The sequence below is a fragment of the Camelina sativa genome, chromosome 19 (genome assembly GCF_030686135.1).
Source record: "Camelina sativa cultivar CO46 ecotype springtype chromosome 19, ASM3068613v1".
Lineage (NCBI taxonomy): Eukaryota > Viridiplantae > Streptophyta > Magnoliopsida > Brassicales > Brassicaceae > Camelina > Camelina sativa.
Genome location: NC_141898.1, coordinates 10,153,822 through 10,171,847, shown reverse-complemented (window position 1 = coordinate 10,171,847; position 18,026 = coordinate 10,153,822). Strand labels below are relative to the sequence as shown.

At 35.1% G+C, this 18,026-nt stretch overlaps 4 protein-coding genes across 6 annotated transcripts; 3 read left to right on the top strand and 1 right to left on the bottom strand.

The window, feature by feature from the left end:
- Window positions 1-909: 909 nt before the first annotated feature.
- On the top strand, window positions 910-4,034 carry LOC104765932 (uncharacterized). 2 transcript variants are annotated; one of them, XM_010489725.3, is made up of 6 exons: window positions 910-1,432; window positions 1,978-2,674; window positions 2,762-2,993; window positions 3,168-3,230; window positions 3,319-3,419; window positions 3,797-4,034. In XM_010489725.3, exons 1-5 carry the CDS (start codon window positions 1,090-1,092, stop codon window positions 3,382-3,384), a joined length of 1,401 nt encoding a protein of 466 aa, XP_010488027.2. In that variant the 5' UTR covers window positions 910-1,089; the 3' UTR covers window positions 3,385-3,419; window positions 3,797-4,034. The 2 variants fall into 2 exon arrangements, with proteins under 2 accessions (XP_010488027.2, XP_010488026.2); XM_010489724.3 differs by having other exon boundaries at window positions 924-1,432; window positions 3,608-4,034.
- A 48-nt stretch (window positions 4,035-4,082) lies between these two features.
- On the top strand, window positions 4,083-6,666 carry LOC104765933 (putative tetraacyldisaccharide 4'-kinase, mitochondrial). 2 transcript variants are annotated; one of them, XM_010489726.3, is made up of 8 exons: window positions 4,083-4,443; window positions 4,545-4,668; window positions 4,755-4,982; window positions 5,091-5,240; window positions 5,313-5,522; window positions 5,630-5,689; window positions 5,823-5,903; window positions 6,008-6,666. In XM_010489726.3, exons 1-8 carry the CDS (start codon window positions 4,271-4,273, stop codon window positions 6,164-6,166), a joined length of 1,185 nt encoding a protein of 394 aa, XP_010488028.2. In that variant the 5' UTR covers window positions 4,083-4,270; the 3' UTR covers window positions 6,167-6,666. The 2 variants fall into 2 exon arrangements, with proteins under 2 accessions (XP_010488028.2, XP_087358817.1); XM_087502691.1 differs by having other exon boundaries at window positions 4,217-4,443; window positions 4,713-4,982; window positions 6,008-6,276.
- Window positions 6,667-11,480: 4,814 nt separating this feature from the next.
- On the bottom strand, window positions 11,481-12,858 carry LOC104765930 (pentatricopeptide repeat-containing protein At3g60980, mitochondrial-like). The gene is made up of 2 exons (XM_010489723.3): window positions 12,060-12,858; window positions 11,481-11,968 (listed from the first exon to the last, which is right to left on the bottom strand). The coding sequence occupies exons 1-2, from the start codon at window positions 12,856-12,858 to the stop codon at window positions 11,481-11,483; spliced, it is 1,287 nt and encodes a 428-aa protein (XP_010488025.2).
- Window positions 12,859-13,155: 297 nt separating this feature from the next.
- On the top strand, window positions 13,156-14,397 carry LOC104774182 (pentatricopeptide repeat-containing protein At3g60980, mitochondrial-like). The gene has a single exon (XM_010498843.2). The coding sequence runs from the start codon at window positions 13,156-13,158 to the stop codon at window positions 14,395-14,397; it is 1,242 nt and encodes a 413-aa protein (XP_010497145.2).
- Window positions 14,398-18,026: the final 3,629 nt, after the last annotated feature.

The following is an 18,026-nucleotide window of genomic DNA, read 5'->3' as shown; positions in this document are numbered from 1 at the left end:
CATTTTTATTTTGATAGTTTTATAAGCTATTAAAGTAAGACAATTGATATTATTATCCATAAATTTGAATTGATGAATATCATGTGTATAAGTAAGATTATTTATATTATTTGTAATTTATGGTCAATAATACTTTTTAAATATTATAAATTTAATTCTAAACACATAAAATTTATAACATCTAAAAGTCTAATATTTCTTTTGCTAAAATTGTCTCAACTAATAACTTTTAAATATTTAAACAATTAAAATATATATCTATAAATTAATAAAATATCGTGATTTTAACATTATTAATTTATAGAGGTTTTACTGTAATTCAATATTTGAAAATCGTGAAAGTAAAACTAACCAAAATTAAAGAAAAAAAAAAGGTAAATGATAGTACTATAAAAATAGAAAGTTAGAGAAAAGGCAAGAAACAGTAAACAGGGGTGGTGACCAAAAAATGACAAAGGGGAGAAAAATATCCTTAGCTTACACGCAAAGAAGATAAAACAAAAATAAAGGCTAAAAGTTCATGTCGACCAACAAAAAACTATAATGATAACACATTTAAGATTAAAAAACCTACAAAAATGATAATGAATCCGGTTCTGTCTTGGTTCCTTATATACGTTTGGAACACCTTTATTTCACTTTTTATTTTATTATGTAAGACAAATATGGTCCACTTATCTCCTTGGATGATATAATATGTAAGAAAATTCGAGCAAATATGTAAAAAGTGTAAATAATTTTTAAAAATTGAACTAAGTTATATAGTTTTGTAAATAAATGCCTAACGCTTGATATTAGAGCAGATGGACGTTGTTAGGAAACCGCTCAACCAAATTTCATTATGGGCTCAATTTTTTGACGGCCCATTTATTATATCGTTCTAATTTATTTTTTTCAGTGGAAAAAGTTATCACCGACCGCATGAATGAAACTGTATCACTTGAAATATTTTTAAAATGATGATTTTGTGCGGTTAGGCGGGCAAATTTCACGAAATCTCAAGCTTCTTTGGTACACCAACGCGCCAATTCCCATGTCTATTGAAGACTCTTCCTCTTCCTCTTCCTCTCCAATCCCTAATTCATTCTCATGGATTCAATTGAGCCGCCATCGTTTTCGCTAGGGTTTGATCTTGATGCTGCATTGGATCCCCAATCTGATTCCCATCAAAACCCTAGCTTCTCCGGCGAGCATTTAATTGGGGACGAGCCAGAGCCTGGACTCACGGTCCCAGATTCCGATCAGGAGCTTGAACAAGATTATGCGAGCCCTGTTCTCAAGCGGCTGCGACGAGGGATTAATCCAAACAAGTGTCCTGCGAAAGATGATAGAGGCGTGGGCCGCGTGGCCAGTGAGTTGTTAGGTTGCAGGGAGGATCGGGATGATGATGACATCGAGGAGTTCTCTTCTCCAGAGGATTCTTCTCACACGGGTAACTTTTACATTCTGAGCTTTTGCTTTCTCTTTCCGAAATATGGGTCTTACTTAAACTACTGCAATTGAATCGAGCATTGTTAGATTTCTTATCAAACCTTTATGAGCTAATTAGCCTTTTTCACTCTTCGGGTTTAAGTTCGAATTGCATTTGAAGCTGGGAAACTTAGGCTTCTTGGATCGGAGATACATTGATAATGAAAGACCATCCCTAGTTTATTATCATTAAGAACTAAAAATTGAGTATTTAGGAAGTTGATGCAAACCCTCTTCTATTTTAGTTATGTGGGTCAGTTTGATGTGGCGCAAAGATGAAAACTTGATTGCAGTTGTTGACACTAGTAGGTAGAGTTGGTTTTGTGGAGTCTTCAGGCTGAGAATTTTGTATTTGCAAGGACATTAATTTAACTTGATTAAGTTTCATTCCACTCAAACTGTTTTCGTTTAGATTTAACAAAATTCTCTCGGCTGCTTGTGATGTATTAATTCTTCCATCGTTTGTTGGTGTTTTTCTTGATGTAAAACTTGTGTTGCCACATGCAGACGCACCTGCATCAACAAGGAGTCATTTTTCTAGTTGCAACTCAAGGGTGCCACTTCATGGTACTGGGGTCTTGTCTAATCAGCCTTCTATCTCCCGGGGCAAAAGAAAGCAGTCGGATGTTCCAGCATCTGCTGGCTCTGGGATTAGTTCTGTTGCATCTTTGTTTCAGAGGCCAACTCATAGTCCTCTGCGAAGGTTCCAGCTTCTAGATTCAGATTCAGAAGATGACCATCCATCCGCCAGTAGAGATTTAAGCGGAGTAACTACAACAACTAATTCATCCTCAAAGGATAACCTTTCTGTTCCAAGTAAACCAAAGAGAAAGGAACCTGGGTCTATCCCCTGTATTAAAGATCTGTGGAAAGATTTTTGCCCGGCAAGTTCCAAGATTCAAACACCAGCTTTGGATGATGTTTGTCAGGACTATTTTAGCTCCATCAAGACGACTAGCGCATCTCAGAAACAAAGCAGCGCTGTGGCAAGTAGTAGCAATAGCGGATATCATAACGAGACTGGCTTTCAGCAAACTGGGCAATTTTTGGATTTTTCCCAACCTTCTCCTCCATCTCATCGTTTCTTCTTGCATAGTGATCCAAGGATCCGGAATCTAGCCCGAAAGCGGTTACCAAACTTTTTGCCCCTGGGAATTGTCAATGATAGGGAGAGCCAGCGAGAGGTGTTCCTTGTTGATTATATGTAGGTTACTCCTAATGCCTTTCTTATTTTGACACTTACAATCTTCTGCTTTCTGGAGATTGACTTATCTTTCGAATGCCATTGCAGGAATCAATTTGGCAGCAACGGGAGTTCTAAAACTGGAGCCTCTAGCAGCAAAAGCTCCAGAAGAGGGCAAACAAAGTCAAAGGTTTCAAAGGGCCAAGAGAGTGCACACACTTCTGGAGGCTGGTTGAATCCTAAAACGAGTTCTGCAGTTCCAACGGATGCTGGGAAAAGACGTGTATCAGCTAAGAGTGGCTCTGCAGGTCACTGGTTCACATCCGCAGAAGGAAGGAAGGTAGGTTTCTGTTTCCACAATTAAGAAAAACTACATAGAAATATATGTAACTTGAAAAATGTGTAAATCATACACGCAGACTTGTTTTAAGCATGGGAACTATTTGTTACAGAACACACAGACGCAAGGGACGTCTGAAACTTTTGTAGTCTCTGATATTACTTGCTCTTGTAGGTTTATATCTCTAAAACCGGACAGGAGTTCGCAGGTCAAAGTGCATATAGATGTTACAAAAAGGTCAGCATCTACTGAAGCTGGTTTATACCATCTGATAATGTTAATCTTCTCTATGAACTAATTCATTGAACTGTATTATTGTCCGCAGGAGACAGGAGGCGGGTTTAAGAAGTCCAGAAAGAAACGACAGCCAAAGAAGAAGGCGAAGAGCTGAAGAAAGGAAGCCATTGTTTCCTTCTAAGAACTCAGGTAGGATACTGCGAACACAGACTCTCTTTGACACATATGTATAGGTTGTATTAGTTTAACATTATTGGAACCAACAACTTCATCAGCAAACGTGTGTTCGTTAGGAAGACTTTAGTGGTCCATGATGATATATTAGCAACGTGTTTCATTTTCAGTCTTGATAAAACAAACGTATTTTATTTTTGTAGCACACCCCTATTGACTCCTTCCTATCTTTTAATTCCCACCTCTGATATATGAATCTTGGAGTTTTGCTCTCTATATATCGGGAGACAACGTATGAAACAAATGCAGAGAACCTGGAAAGTCCATGTGTCTGTGATCAGAAAGTTTCTCTAGATTCAGAGACTGATGGGTTTCTTCTCAAATATTTTCAGCTGTTTCGCAAAGGAATCCTCTGGGTCTAGAGACTACATGTGTGACGGTGGTGTTTGTGTTCTACGAAGATCCAAGACCCCGAAGCTTCAAAAGGGTTAATTTAATACATTTACTTTAGTTCTTGAAGCTATGTAATCGATATTTTGTAGTATTTTCCAATTTGTAAAGATGCAAACCGAAAGAGATTCACGGGTTAGCACATATTTAATTTTATATGTTATACAACTTGGTCAGAAATCATCATGAATTCATGAAATTTGTTGACTAAAAATTTGAATTTGATCCTTGAGATAATAATCAATAATCATAAATTCCAATACCGATGAGTGCCGGTTATTATCGTTTTTCATGTACCAATTTTTGTAAACCGAAAGTCTGAAATTTAACCGGACTTTATAATATCCGTCTTGGTTCAACAAACAGCTTCAGTTTAGTAGTCAGAAAATCTCGTTAGTGGCAGAATCAACAAGTCAATGGAGAAGGTGCGGAAGGTGGTGAACGAAATCGCCTACACGAGAGACCATAGTAAATCCCCTGCACTTCACCGGTCTCTCGTTCCCATCCTCAAACTCGCTTCTTCTCTATACGGAGTCGCTCTCCAAATCCGCCGCTCTCTCTACCGCCTCTCGTTAGTACAAAAACACCGGTGAGTTCTTCTCTCACTCGATCAATTTGAATTTTTTTTTTTTTTTTATTAATCGATTTGATAATAATAACATATGTGGAATTAAAAAATTGATGCTGAAGATTACCGGTTCCGGTGATCAGCGTTGGGAATCTGAGCTGGGGAGGTAATGGGAAGACGCCAATGGTGGAATACATTTCTCAATTCCTCGTTGATTCTGGACTTTCACCTCTTATCCTCACTCGTGTAATCCCCTCCCATTCTTCTATTTGTTAGAATTTGAATTTTAGAGTGTTTTGCTTGTGAACTTAGACACTACACATTCACTGCAGGGTTATGGTGGTGGAGATGAAGCCAAAATGCTTAAAAGACATCTTGAAGGTGGACCGGCAAAGATTGGGATTGGTGCAAACCGAGCATCTACTGCTGCTTTGTTTTTCGAAAAGTATGGCTGTGTTGATCCTTCTAGTATAAGGTCATTCTTTGATCTTCATGAAAGAGCAGAAGCTATGAACATTTCGCAGAAAATTGGAGTAGTTGTTCTAGATGATGGGATGCAGGTATATTCAAAAAGTGTAGCTTTATTATTAGCCAAAAGGAATCTGAGATTTGTTTGTTGTGGCTGTTTACTGCACTTTTCAAGACTTGCTCTCTTGTTTGGTAGATAGCATTGGAGTTTGTCTCGTGATCTCGAGATTGTGATGCTTAACGGGATGAATCCGTGGGGAAATGGTCATTTAGTTCCCCTTGGTCCCTTACGTGAACCTCTTGTGGCGCTTGAGCGGGCAGATATTGTTGTAGTACACCACGTGAACTTGGTGCGTTGACAACTCTCTGTTTCCATTTCTCTTTACAACGACTATTAAAGTTTGTGGTTTTTAATATTTCAGATAACTAAACAAAGCCTCAGAGATATTGAGAACATTATACAAGGATTTAAAAAGTCGATACCGATTTTTTACTCCAACATGGTGCCGAAATACCTGTTCGATGTTAAAAATGCTAAGAAACATTTAGCTTTAGAAGCATTGCGCTTTGCCTCTGTGCTATGTGTTTCCGCAATTGGATCCGCTGACGCATTTGTCAAGACCATCGAGATGGTAAGTTGTTTTCTGCTGATCTGTAGTTTCATGCTCACTTGATTTTGTTACAAAGATTCAGTTTTAGCTACCCTAAGTTTCTAACTAGTGAGTTTTACCTTTGACAGACAGGAGCACGTTATGTTGATAGACTTGATTTCAGTGATCATCATTTATTTGAAGCACAGGTACAATGCTACTACTTTCACAGCTATTTTATGCGTTATTCTCTATTTATTTAGTGCCATAAACGTGGATATACACAGATTCTTTTTACTTAAATCAAATCAGCTTTGATGAATATCGTAATGAAAAATGCAGGATGTCGAAACTATGAGGAGGAGAGCAAAGGGACTAGAGCGAAAATCTAATTCCAAGCCTATCATGATGGTAACTGAAAAGGTGAAGACAAGTTTCTGTTTCTTGTTGTTACTTGCATTCATTATTAAGTTCTAGTCCAGAGGCATGAATCTAACTCTATTTTTATTTTCTTTTTGGGAAATTAGGATTATGATAGAGACCCGGACATCGTCAAATGTCTGGACTCATACACAGTCTTGGTTCTATGCTCTGAGTTGCAAATAACTCATTTTAGAGGAACTGATGGGGATAGCTTTAAATCTACACTTACGAGAGTAGCTGCTAAGTTTTGTGTTTCTAATTAGATTCAAGGTTTTATCTTACTGCATTTTGTAGCTACCCTTCGAGTAAACATCCTCACCTCGGTGAGTATCTCAGCTTTGGCTTCTTCAACACCGCTTGGTCTTCGTTACAAGATAGTGGCCACTTATGCTTCCATCGACTTGTTCTTGGAAGTTGCTTCGTTATTGCTTGATCTCACAGGTTCCAACACCCTTGTTTGGTTTTGGTTCATAGCTCTCAAGATTACAATCTCGATGACCTGTTTCTACCTCTACCCTTTTGTTGTTTTGGCTTTGGGGATCGCCTATCTTTGTTGTGCTTTAAACTTTGAACTCTGTTCTGTATGCTCTGTTCTGTTTTAATGGAATGAAACATATCTTTGTCCAAAAAAAAAAAAAAAAAAAAAAAAAAAAAATCTTACTGCATTTTGTTGTTGTGGATCATTACTCTTTAGGAATTTGATGATGTACTTAGTTTAGAAGGAATTATATTTTTTAGTAAGTGAAAAAAGCAAAAAAAAAGACCTTGAGTGATCTTAATTAAACGGTATGTTGTTAAGGTTTAGTTTGTCGATCTCTCTACAAACGCTATTTTTGCATTTCTACTTTTTTATGTGTTCAAGTTACATTTAGACTTATTCCCTCTAATTTATTTCCACTTATTGGTTTACTCGAAAACTGAAACCTCAAGTCAAAGAGAGATAATGAGATTGTCAAAGAAAAAGAAGAAGGATGACGATGAGGAAACAAATTAATGATGCGGGTTGGTTTTTGCATGTGTAAATCTGATTTTTACACTTATGTATTTTTTATATATATGCACGCACGCACCGACGCACGCATGAAAAGCTACACTCATATACAGTATATAGGACTGACTTGGAGTTATTTTCTACAGTATTTAATTTGGTCCTTTGAAGTGTGATGATGATCCCTTATTCCCTTATAATATATCGACAAGCGTGTGTTTGCTGAGATGTCTCCACTCTCCTCCAGACTCCAGTACTAGAGAAATCACTGGAATTTAATTTGGCGTTACGAAAAGATTTTGGACCCCAAAAATCGCGAGATAGATACATGACGTGTCGTAAGCGTTAGGTGGCATTATGCATGGGGGTGAAGATGCAAAAGGTTGTCAAAATTTGTTGGATGTATCGCTTTATATACTTAAAGACCATGCTAGTATGCCACCATTATTACATTGTACAGTCCCTCTTCGCTACAACTTCCAAGACATCTTGCATCAAGAATAACAAACTACAACGCCATGGGTTATGGTTTATTTTAGGGGGTGGACATCTCTCGTTTATGATCAGCTGGTTTTGGCTTATTTTTGGTTGGTTTACAGAAAAATAGATCATTTTAAAACCGTGAGTAGTTTTTTAGTTTTCTTTCATTGTTTCAAAAATATTCATTCTAGTCAATTAACACAATTTGTGTTACACAAACATAATCCTTTTATATGGTTGCTACTTGCTAGTGACTTTTAACGAATTATTAGTGTGTCATCTGACAAAATATAATAAAACCTAGCTCTGGGACAAATATTTTGAATATTTTGCTTCAAAGGTTACTATATATGTTTTCTCTCCATCTTCATTGGCCCCTTCCTCCTGCCAAATCATTTGTTAATCGAATGAAAGATTGATTCTCTTATTCTTGTTACTGAATCCATAATCCAGAGAGGTATTTAATTTGCAAAATATGAAAATAGTAGACACTTTGAAAACTTGACAGTTTTAGTGAGCGCACAACTTGCTAGATACAAAATACAAAAATATTACAAATACTATTTTTGAAAAAGTAAATAAAAACAAAAAAAATATATATTGTAAATTACTAATCCTAATAATAAAATCATTACATTTATATTATTTTTGTGAACATGCATATTGAAAAGGAATCATACATAAAAAGAGATTAACATATATTTTTATTATACAAAGTTTGATGCTTGCAAATTAGTTATTGACATAATTGCGACACTCTGTTAATCAGTTGAGTGAATTTTAACGCATGTAAACCTTACCAAATTGATTTCTTGAGAAAGTATTTTATGTGTTAGTGAGTCGATAATATTTGACATGTGTAAAACAAAATATTTGCAAACATATAACCTTAAGCTCTCTTATCAACATAACTATAATTACTACTTTAGTAAAGATAGTCATACCTTACTTGCATAGGACACAAAATAATTGTAAACCAAATGCTATTAGAAAAATGAGAGAATCAAAATAAGTGAATAATGTTAGTTTGATTAGATTTTTATTGGTGGAAGATTTGGTAGCGTGTATTTAATTGTTATAAACTTATAATAAAGCTACATCAAGAAATGAACCTATCAACATATCTTATCTTTTTCCTTCTCCCATATTTAATCTAGTAGTAAACCAAACAACATCTCTCAAGCGTATCATAATATTTTATTGAATAAAAATTAAGTTTTCTAGACTATTGAACCAAATCCAAAGAAGTTGTGGTTTTTTCCCCTTTTCAAACTGGTTTAGAGTAAATAAGATATTCATGGATGTGTTGCTTCATTTTCACTTAAAAGTGAATCCTTTTCAAAAAGAAGAAAAAAAATATGTGAACAAAAATGACACTCTCATGGCAATTATATATGTAATATGGGTGCAAAACAAATGAGGTGTCATTTGGAGTGACATTTTTTAATATGAAGGTGAGAAATATGAATTAGCTTCACATAAATCAGTCAAATATGTGAGAAATATGAATTAGCTTCACATAAATCAGTCAAATATGAGGATCTTGTTTTTTTTTTTTCCAAGATTATTTTATTATAGATAATTCCCTCTGTTATACTTTTACATTTCATTTCTAATGATATGATAGTTTTTTTTTGGAAAATGTTTGTTGCGAGAAACTGTTAGACCGAAGCCCAATTAGGTCTAAACCCACTCAATACATCCATAACTACTATATTTATACAATTATAAAACGACATACCATAAGATGACAATCTGATAAATCAAACAATGTTAATGTTAACGATGATGAATCATCATTGCCTTCCGAAAAGGTAAAACTATATATCTCCCGGATTAGTAGAAATTAATTACTTTGACTCCTCTATGTAGGAAATCAATCATTTTAAAAATGGATTTTTTGTTCAGTAATGTATAATAAATCATTTGATATTAAATATATACAGCAAAAAATTAAAGAAATTGTGACATACAATATAATATATTGTCTCATCGCAAATAATTGTTTATGATAAATATCAATACAATTGTATATAAAGTCTGAGAATACTTTTAGTGAGTAGGAAGAGGTTGATTTCAGTTTGATGATTTTTTTTAGTTCTATTGATACTCACATTCTTATATTTGCGTGTTTTTGTTTTACTATGAAATGTAAAAGTATCACGTAGAAAATTACCTGTAATAAAAAAATTTGGTAAAAATATTAATTAAAAAAAAACAAAAAACAAGATCCTCACATTTGACTGATTTATGTATTTATCTGAAGCTAACTCATATTTCCCACCTTCATTTTTAAAAATGTCATTCCAGATGACACCTCATTAGTTTTGCAACCATATTACATATGATTGACCTCGTGGTACATCATAGGATAATATTTTGTATATTTTTGTATGTAATTGATATTTGTTGTTTTAAATAAAATATTAAACTTTTCTATTTATTTTATTTGAAAACATTTAAAATATCAAGTATTAAATAAATAGGTATTGAATTTGAAATAATTATAGTAAGTATGTATATTTTATTAAGAACTATTGAATAAGTAATTTTATTAAATTTTAATATATACTATTCGATTTTTATTTTAACTAATTTTGGTCTTAAGTTATAATTTCAGATTAAATGATTAGAATCTCGATGAATATTAGGATTTTTATTAATTATCATATTTATTGCTAATGATAGAAATTAAAAATATTAGGATATTGATGAATGACCATATATATAAAAACTATTATAATTCTGAGAATCCAAATCATTGAATCAGGTTATGTATTTCAATTTTGATTTGATCCTTAAAGATGACACAAAGTTGTACTTCAAAAATGTTATGATAGATTGCCATGTGAGTGTAGTTTTTGTTCACATACGTTTTTTTTTTCTTTTTGAAAAGGGTTCACTTCAAAGTGAAAATGAAACGAGTATTTCTAAGGGGGTGTTATTTGTTTATTGATTTGTAAATCGATATAGGATTTGAAAATCTTTATTGATTATGAAAATCAAAATAACATGTTTTATCATTTTGGTTATGAAGATATGAAAATGTTGTCATGATGTTGGTCATGATGAGTTGCCACTTTTGAGATATATTGTAAAGTATTAGAGATAAATAAAAATTGTATATTATTATATATTTATAGTATATAGTACAAAATGTTATTTTCGTAGATTGAAAACATAGTGTTAATTATCTTCAGCTTATTACAACAAAAATATGACCAACATTTCCATATTTTAACTTATTACAACACAACCAAACTTCAAGTCTTTTACACTTTACACAACCAAAATTCAAGTCTTGTACACTTACACAACCAAAAATCAATTCTTTTACACTTTATACAACAACCAAAATTCATTTTTTTTGTTTACACTAATACACAACCAAAGATCAAGTCTTTTTGCACTTTACACAACCAAAAAGTCAAGTCTTTTACACTAATTATTTAATTAATATACAGCCAAAAAAAATCAAGTCTTTTACACTTTACAAAACCAAAAATCAAGTCTTGTACCGTTTACACAACCAAAAATCATGTTGTTTTGCATTTTACACAACCTAGAATCAAGTCTTTTACACTAATTAATACATGAAAAAAAAAAAAAAAAACAAGGCTTTTACACTAATACTTAACCAAAAATCAAGTTTTTACACTAATGCACAACCAAAAATCAAATCTTTTACGAGTGTGTTCTCCAAAATTAATGAGGCAAAAACAGCACTGTAATTAGTTTGTTACCAGTTTCTTATCTAAGAATATATAATGAGTAAATAACGGAGTAAGCCATGGTTTTGGAAGCAAAGTGTTTTTGGGACAGTTGAGTTTGGTTTTACATTTCTAAGTCAAACTAAATACCAACCAATAGAATCTGTTTTAATACAAAACTTTCCGTTATAAAATCTACTGTACATACTACATTTGTGTTCGGTCTTGACTTTTGAAGGGTCTTGACTTTCTTAGCCTTTACAAACCCGAAGACTGGTAGGAAAATCTCTTTATGTTATGAATTTGATTGGCTTAAGAATATAGTTAATAATAGATAAACATACCGAAAATGAAAAATGAAGGTTTAGTTTTTTGGGATAAAAGCTCCTATAGGTGATGCTAATATTGGCCCCATACGGAGAGGCAAGACAGCTTAGCAATTTGGTTGAGAGATGCATCGACCATGTGGTTTGAGATTCGGAGAACATCGTCGAATCTCCCTGCCTTAACATATGCATCCATGAGAACTGTGAAAGTGGAAACGTCAGGGTCTACGGAGAGTTGTGTCTGCTGCATTTCGGCAAAGAAATGTTCTGCTTCATAAAACAAGCCTAGCTCACAAAACCTAGTGATAATGTTTCTGAAATCAGTAGCCTCTGGCCTCCTGAGTATCTTGAACGTCTGGATGGCCGCGTTAAACCAACCCATCTTGAAACACTCATTAACCATTGTTGGATTTAGTGTATCCGTATCAAAATATGGTGTCTGTATGTCTAAAAGACGGTGGAACAATGCCCAAGCTTGGGTTTTCTTGTCATACTTCAAAAGAACTTCCAAGAGTGCTATTGCACCAGTCGATCCAATTTCTGTCAGCTCCATCGGAGGACCTACATACATGCATGAAAGGAAGGAGGGTGAGCTGACCTCCCAAATTTCAAATTTTCCCTCAGAACATTTAGAAGTTTACTTGTGCTTGACCTGGGTAAAAGAAAATCCTGGGTCCTCTATTGAGCTCCAGTGCTAACAAGTTATTGTAACAATCCATAGCAGCCTCCTCCTTACCTTGCTTGAACCAATACTCCATGAATGTCGCACTTGCAACCGCGGCACGGTTGTGGTCTTCTCTCATATTGATTTCGCCAAAGAGTTTTAAGGCCTCTTTGAATCTCCCGAGATCCAAAAGTTCCCGAATCAAACTGTTGGACACATCCAAACGTACGCCGAAAGGAAGTCGCTCCAAGCTTCTGAGACCACATCTCATCGGGAACGGATCCATGGCTTCATCGAAGCTTCCGGCTTGGGCCAACCTTTTCACCCCGAGGAGGATCGTTCTGGCGTTTGAAGAGCCGTCCAAGACGCGTTTGATGACGTGATTGAAGGAACCCTCTAACGGTATCATCTTTTGCTCGTTGAAGAAATATTGGATCAGATCAAGGGCGTCTCTATACCTCTCGGCTTTGCACATGGCGACGATGATTGCGCCGCAGACCCAATCCACGTAGTCAGCACTAGTAGTGGCAAAACAACGTTGAAATTCATGCTCCGCAAAGGGAGCAAGGCGGGCGTGCTTGGCAGCAGTGTCTAGATCTGACATGCGGATCAGGAAAGCCACTCTTTCGTGTAGAGGGACTGCTCGGCAGTCGCTATTGGCCATGAAGTCTCGCAGCGGAGGCGGAGGTAAGCCGGAGGAGACAGAAACAGAGGAGGAGAAGCGACAAAGGGAAGGGAGAGAGAGGGAGCAAGAGCTGCTGAGGAGGAGGCCGCGGCGGAGAAACATATTTTGCGTTTCCGTTAAAGCCTCAGAGAGATTATATTTTCTAACTATATAATAATGTCTCTGCTTCTGACGTCACTTCTATGTACTTGGAGGACACGGTAAAGAGTTCACTGTTAGGGAAAGCAAATAAATATTTTAAGTAAATTTCCTAAACATGACAAAAGTGAATAAACTAGTAAGTATTTACTTAGCTAAGCTAATAAATGTTAAGCAATAAAAAAATCTTTCGAATATATTAAAAAAAAAAACTGAATAAGTATGTTTCTCCGACGGTGTCTCTGCTCCTCCTGCGCCGCCATGTCCCTCCGCCGTAGTCTCCTCGGGCTCCGCATCATAACCAACTATACGTCTCTCTCAATCCGTAGATTTTCCTCCGTTTCCAACCACGTCGGCGACTTCAACACTCTCCGTAAAGACCTCATGAACCGTAAGCGCGAGACCTCTCATTTCGCCGATGATAAGCGTCCGATTCTTTTACGTTTCAGAGAGCTTTGTCAACCGTACCAGGCGTCGTTGGTATCGCGTCTCGCTGTCTCGGAAAAGTATCGCACCTCGGATTCGGAGACCATCATAATTCGCGACGAAATCATCGGCGCTATGTGCGCCGCCAAAAAGTACAAGGAGGCAATTGATCTGTACAAGTTCTTCCGCAGCGAGTCTACACTTGCATCCTCCTCCTCTGATGTCTCCTTCAACCACATCATCAAAGCTCATATTGATGAAAACCGTGTAGATAAAGCACTCGGACTATGCAATCCCTTGTATGACGGCGTCGACACATGCAGGCTGTTGACTAAAGCCTTGGTCGACACCGGGAGGACCCTGGGAGCTCTGAGCTTTGTAAAGGCTAGGAAAGATCTCCGGGATTCGGTGGTATACAGCTATCTCATCCGGGGCTTCTTGGATCTAGGAAACCACGACAAGGCTTATGAATTATTTGATGAATTTAAGCAAAAGACCATTCATGATGATGCTCAGAACAGAAGAGCGGTCGTCGTGGATGCGACATTTGTGGATTACTGGCTCAAGCAAGGCGAGGAAGAGAAAGGTATGGAGATTTATAGGTCTCTTGTTGAAAGGGAAGGGGAGTTAGTGGTGTGTGCAGCGGCCACTGGGAATACCCTGTTGGAGGTCTTGTTAGACAACGGTAAGCAAACAGAGGCTTGGGAGCTCTTCAACGCCATGATAGCCAATCCAGAGACCTTTGACAGAGAGACCTTTACGAAAATGGTGAATGCGTCTTTCAAGCTGGGCAAATTCAAGGAGGCCCTCGAGACTTTCAAGAGGCCCGAGTTGACGAGGTCTTCTCGGTGTTACTCTAACATCATAGCACAGTTGTGCGATCGCGGGATGATGTCTGAAGCGGAAGATTTGTTTTCGGAAATATGCTCCGACCAATACTTGTGCCCTGATGTTCCTACGTTTAGATCCATGATCAACGGTTATGCCAAGACTGGGAGAGTCAACGAGGCTAGAAAGATGTTGGAAAAGATGGTCGATGCAACTCTCCTCAAATTTTCTGTTCACGAGGCCCAGTAGTTTCACGCTTATTATCGATCTCTCTACAAACGCTATTTTTGCATTTCCCCTTTTTTATGTGTTCAAGTTACATTTAGACTTATTCCCTTTAATTTATTTCCACTTATTGGTTTACTCGATATCTGAAACCTCAAGTCAAAAGATGGAGATTAATGAGATTGTCAAAGAAAAAGAAAGAAGGATGATGACGATGAGGAAACAAATTAATGATGCGTTTTGGTTTTTGCATGTGTAAATCTGATTTTTACACTTTTGTAATTATTTAACGCACGCATGAAAATCTACACTTATATACAGTATATAGGGCTTTGACTTGGAGTTATTTTCTACAGTATTTAATTTGGTACTTTGAAATGTGATGATGATCCCTTACCCTTATAATATATCGACAAGCGTGTTTATGTCTCCACTCTCCTTCAGACTCCAGTACTAGAGAAATCACTCAAATTTAATTTGGCATCACGAAAAGATTTTGGACCCAAGAAATCGCGAGATAGATCATAGATACATGACGTATCGTAATCGTAAGGTGGCATACTGCATGGGGGTGAAGATGCGGAAGGTTGTCAAAATTTGTTGGATGTATCGCTTTCATATACTTAAGACCATGCCAATATGCCACCATTTATTACATTGTACAGTTCCTTTTCGCTAAAACTTCCAAGATATCTTGCATCAAGAATAACAAACTACAAGCCATGGGTTATGGTTTATTTTAGGGGTGGACATCTCTCGTTTATGGTTAGGTTTTGGCTTACTGGTCGGTTTACAGAAAAATAGATCATTTAAAAACCGTAAGTAGTTTTTTAGTTTTCTTTCAGTGTTTCAAAAACATTCATTCTAGTCAATTAACACAATTTGTGTTACACAAACATAATATTTTTATATAGTTACTACTTGCTAGTGACTTTTAACGAATTATTAGTGTGTCATTGACAAAATATAATAAAACCTAGCTCTTGGACAAATATTTTGAGTATTTTGCTTAAAAGGTTACTATATATGATTTCTCTCCATCTTCATTGGCTCCATCCTCCTGCCAAAACATTTGTCAAGCCAATGAAAAATTAATTCTCTTGTTCTTGTTACTGAATCCATAATCCAGAAGAGTATTTAATTTGCACAATCTAAAAGTAGTAGACACTTTGAAAATTTGACAGTTTTAATGAGCACACAACTTGCTAGATACAAAATACAAAAGGATTACAATTGTTATTTTTGTGAACATCCATATTGAAAATGAATCATACATAAAAGGAGACTAACATATATATTTATTATACAAAGTTGGATGTTCTAAAATTAGTAATTGACGCGACATTGTGTTAATCAGTTGAGTAAATTATAACGCATATAAACCTTACCAAATTGATTTTGAAAAAGTGTTGTATGTGTTAGTGAGTCGATAATATTTGACATGTGTAAAACTAAATATTTGCTATCACAAAAATGAGAGAATCAAAATAAGTAAATAATTCTAGTTTGATTAAATTTTTATTGGTGGATAAATTGGTAGTGTGTTCTATATTATTTTATATTTACACTAAAAATTAACTCGTGGTATACCGCAGAACAATTTTTGTTTAACACAATTTTAACTAAATCAGTTTGATTCAACATTTTTTATATTAGCATTGCTAAAAATATAGTAAGATGGGGATTTAACGCGTATTGAAGTATCATGTTAATGATATTTTAATTTTTCTTAATATTGATTCAAACTTATCACATCATACAATATAACTCATTTATGTTATTTTAGACTTTAATATGTTTAAATATTCATTATTTAAAACTTTTTATTAAGTTTAAATATTTATTATTTAAAACTTTTTATTAAGTTTAAATATATCAACTTTTAAACACATTAATTGTTATAATAAAGCTACATCAAAAAGTGAACCTATCAACATATCTTATCTTTTTCTTTCTCCCATATTCAACCTAGTAGTACACCAAACAACATATCTCAAGTGTATCATAATAATCTATTGAATTTTAATCAAGTTTTCTAAGCTACTAAACCAAAATCAAAGAAGTTCTGATTTATTTAAAATAAGATATTCATGGATTTGTTGCTTCATTTTCACTTAAAAGTTCATTCTTTTAAAAAATAAGAAAAAAATATGTGAACAAAAGTTACACTCTCATGACAATTATATTATATAATATGGGTGCAAAACTAATGAGGTGTCATTTGGAGTGACATTTTTAATAACCTCAAAGCCGCAAATACTGGTTATCCTCAAAACTTGGAAACTTGAGGGCTTCGAATAAATTAGTCATTACAAGTCCAATAAGGATCTTTAAGCCCACTCAAGAAAATCTTTCTGATACAGTCCCATGCATAAGAGTGGACGACATTGCTTTCTGCTCCAAGGAACAATGCTGACACGCGCAACACATCAACTTTCCAATATATTGATACACGACCGCCACAAATAGCCATTTTCAAAAACCTCAAAGTCGTGGCCTTTAGCGATGGAAGACAGTTGAGACTACCGTGCATCAACAGTTTTGGAGTGAGGATGTGGCGCCTTGCGAATATTTTAACATTAGGGTAAGTGTTAGACCAAAACATAAGGGCGGCCTAGCGTATTCTGCACTCTATGTCTTTCCATGACGCGGACCTTTCAGGAGAGACAACCACCAAGTTGCCTATCGCATGGAAATACATATCTCTGGCCATTTCACTTACGGTAACCAATACCGCAAATAGAAGACTTACCATTCCTCTTTGGTTGCTCTCTAGATCAATGTCTTCAATGATATACTTCCGATAGTCCCTCTCAAACAGATCCACGTCTTCACCACTTATGTAGATAGTAGGAATGACGATCTGATGAATTATGTTGAGAATCCTCCACCCTCCTCAAGGAGATCCCGATCTCCACCATTATAAACTATATAAGCCATCCATCAAATAAACAAGGTTCATTAGTTAATTGATTCTTGATAAGATGTAAATGTTATGTGGTATAACTGAATTTTTGATATATCAATCACGTGACACATTCATAGTGGTTATGATGTTGATAAAACAAATTTTGATTCATTTGGCTGAGAGATGAAAACATAAAAAAAATGTATATATATATATATATTTAAAAATTAATAAACAGATTAGAAACCTTTTGAAGGAAAGCAAAAAATCCAACATAAACTTCCTTTGCTCTCTCATACCAGCAAGTTCCTTTTCCTATCAACGATATACAATACCAGACATCATCAGAAAAGAAGTCTAACCAAAGCAAAGCTTCAAACATTACGTAAGTCATAACACATATCAAGTTTCGTACAAAACTAGGTACTATCCCGCGAAAAACCGCGGGTTGAATTTTTTTTATTGAAAATTTGTAATCATTTATTTTGTTATTATGTTATTTATAATGGTTTGTGATTAAAAATTTGTTACTTATATTATAATTTTGGTATTTTAAAAATATTTATTGAAAACCTGTCGATAAAACATTTGCATGTAATGAATAAAATTGTTTAAACCTTTGTCAATTAAACGAAATCCTTGTTATACTTGTGAAGTAAGTAAAAATATATAACTAACATGTAAAATAGAGCAACTAAATCTTATTTGTTAATTTCTTAAAGTATGAATTAGTTTTGATTCTAAT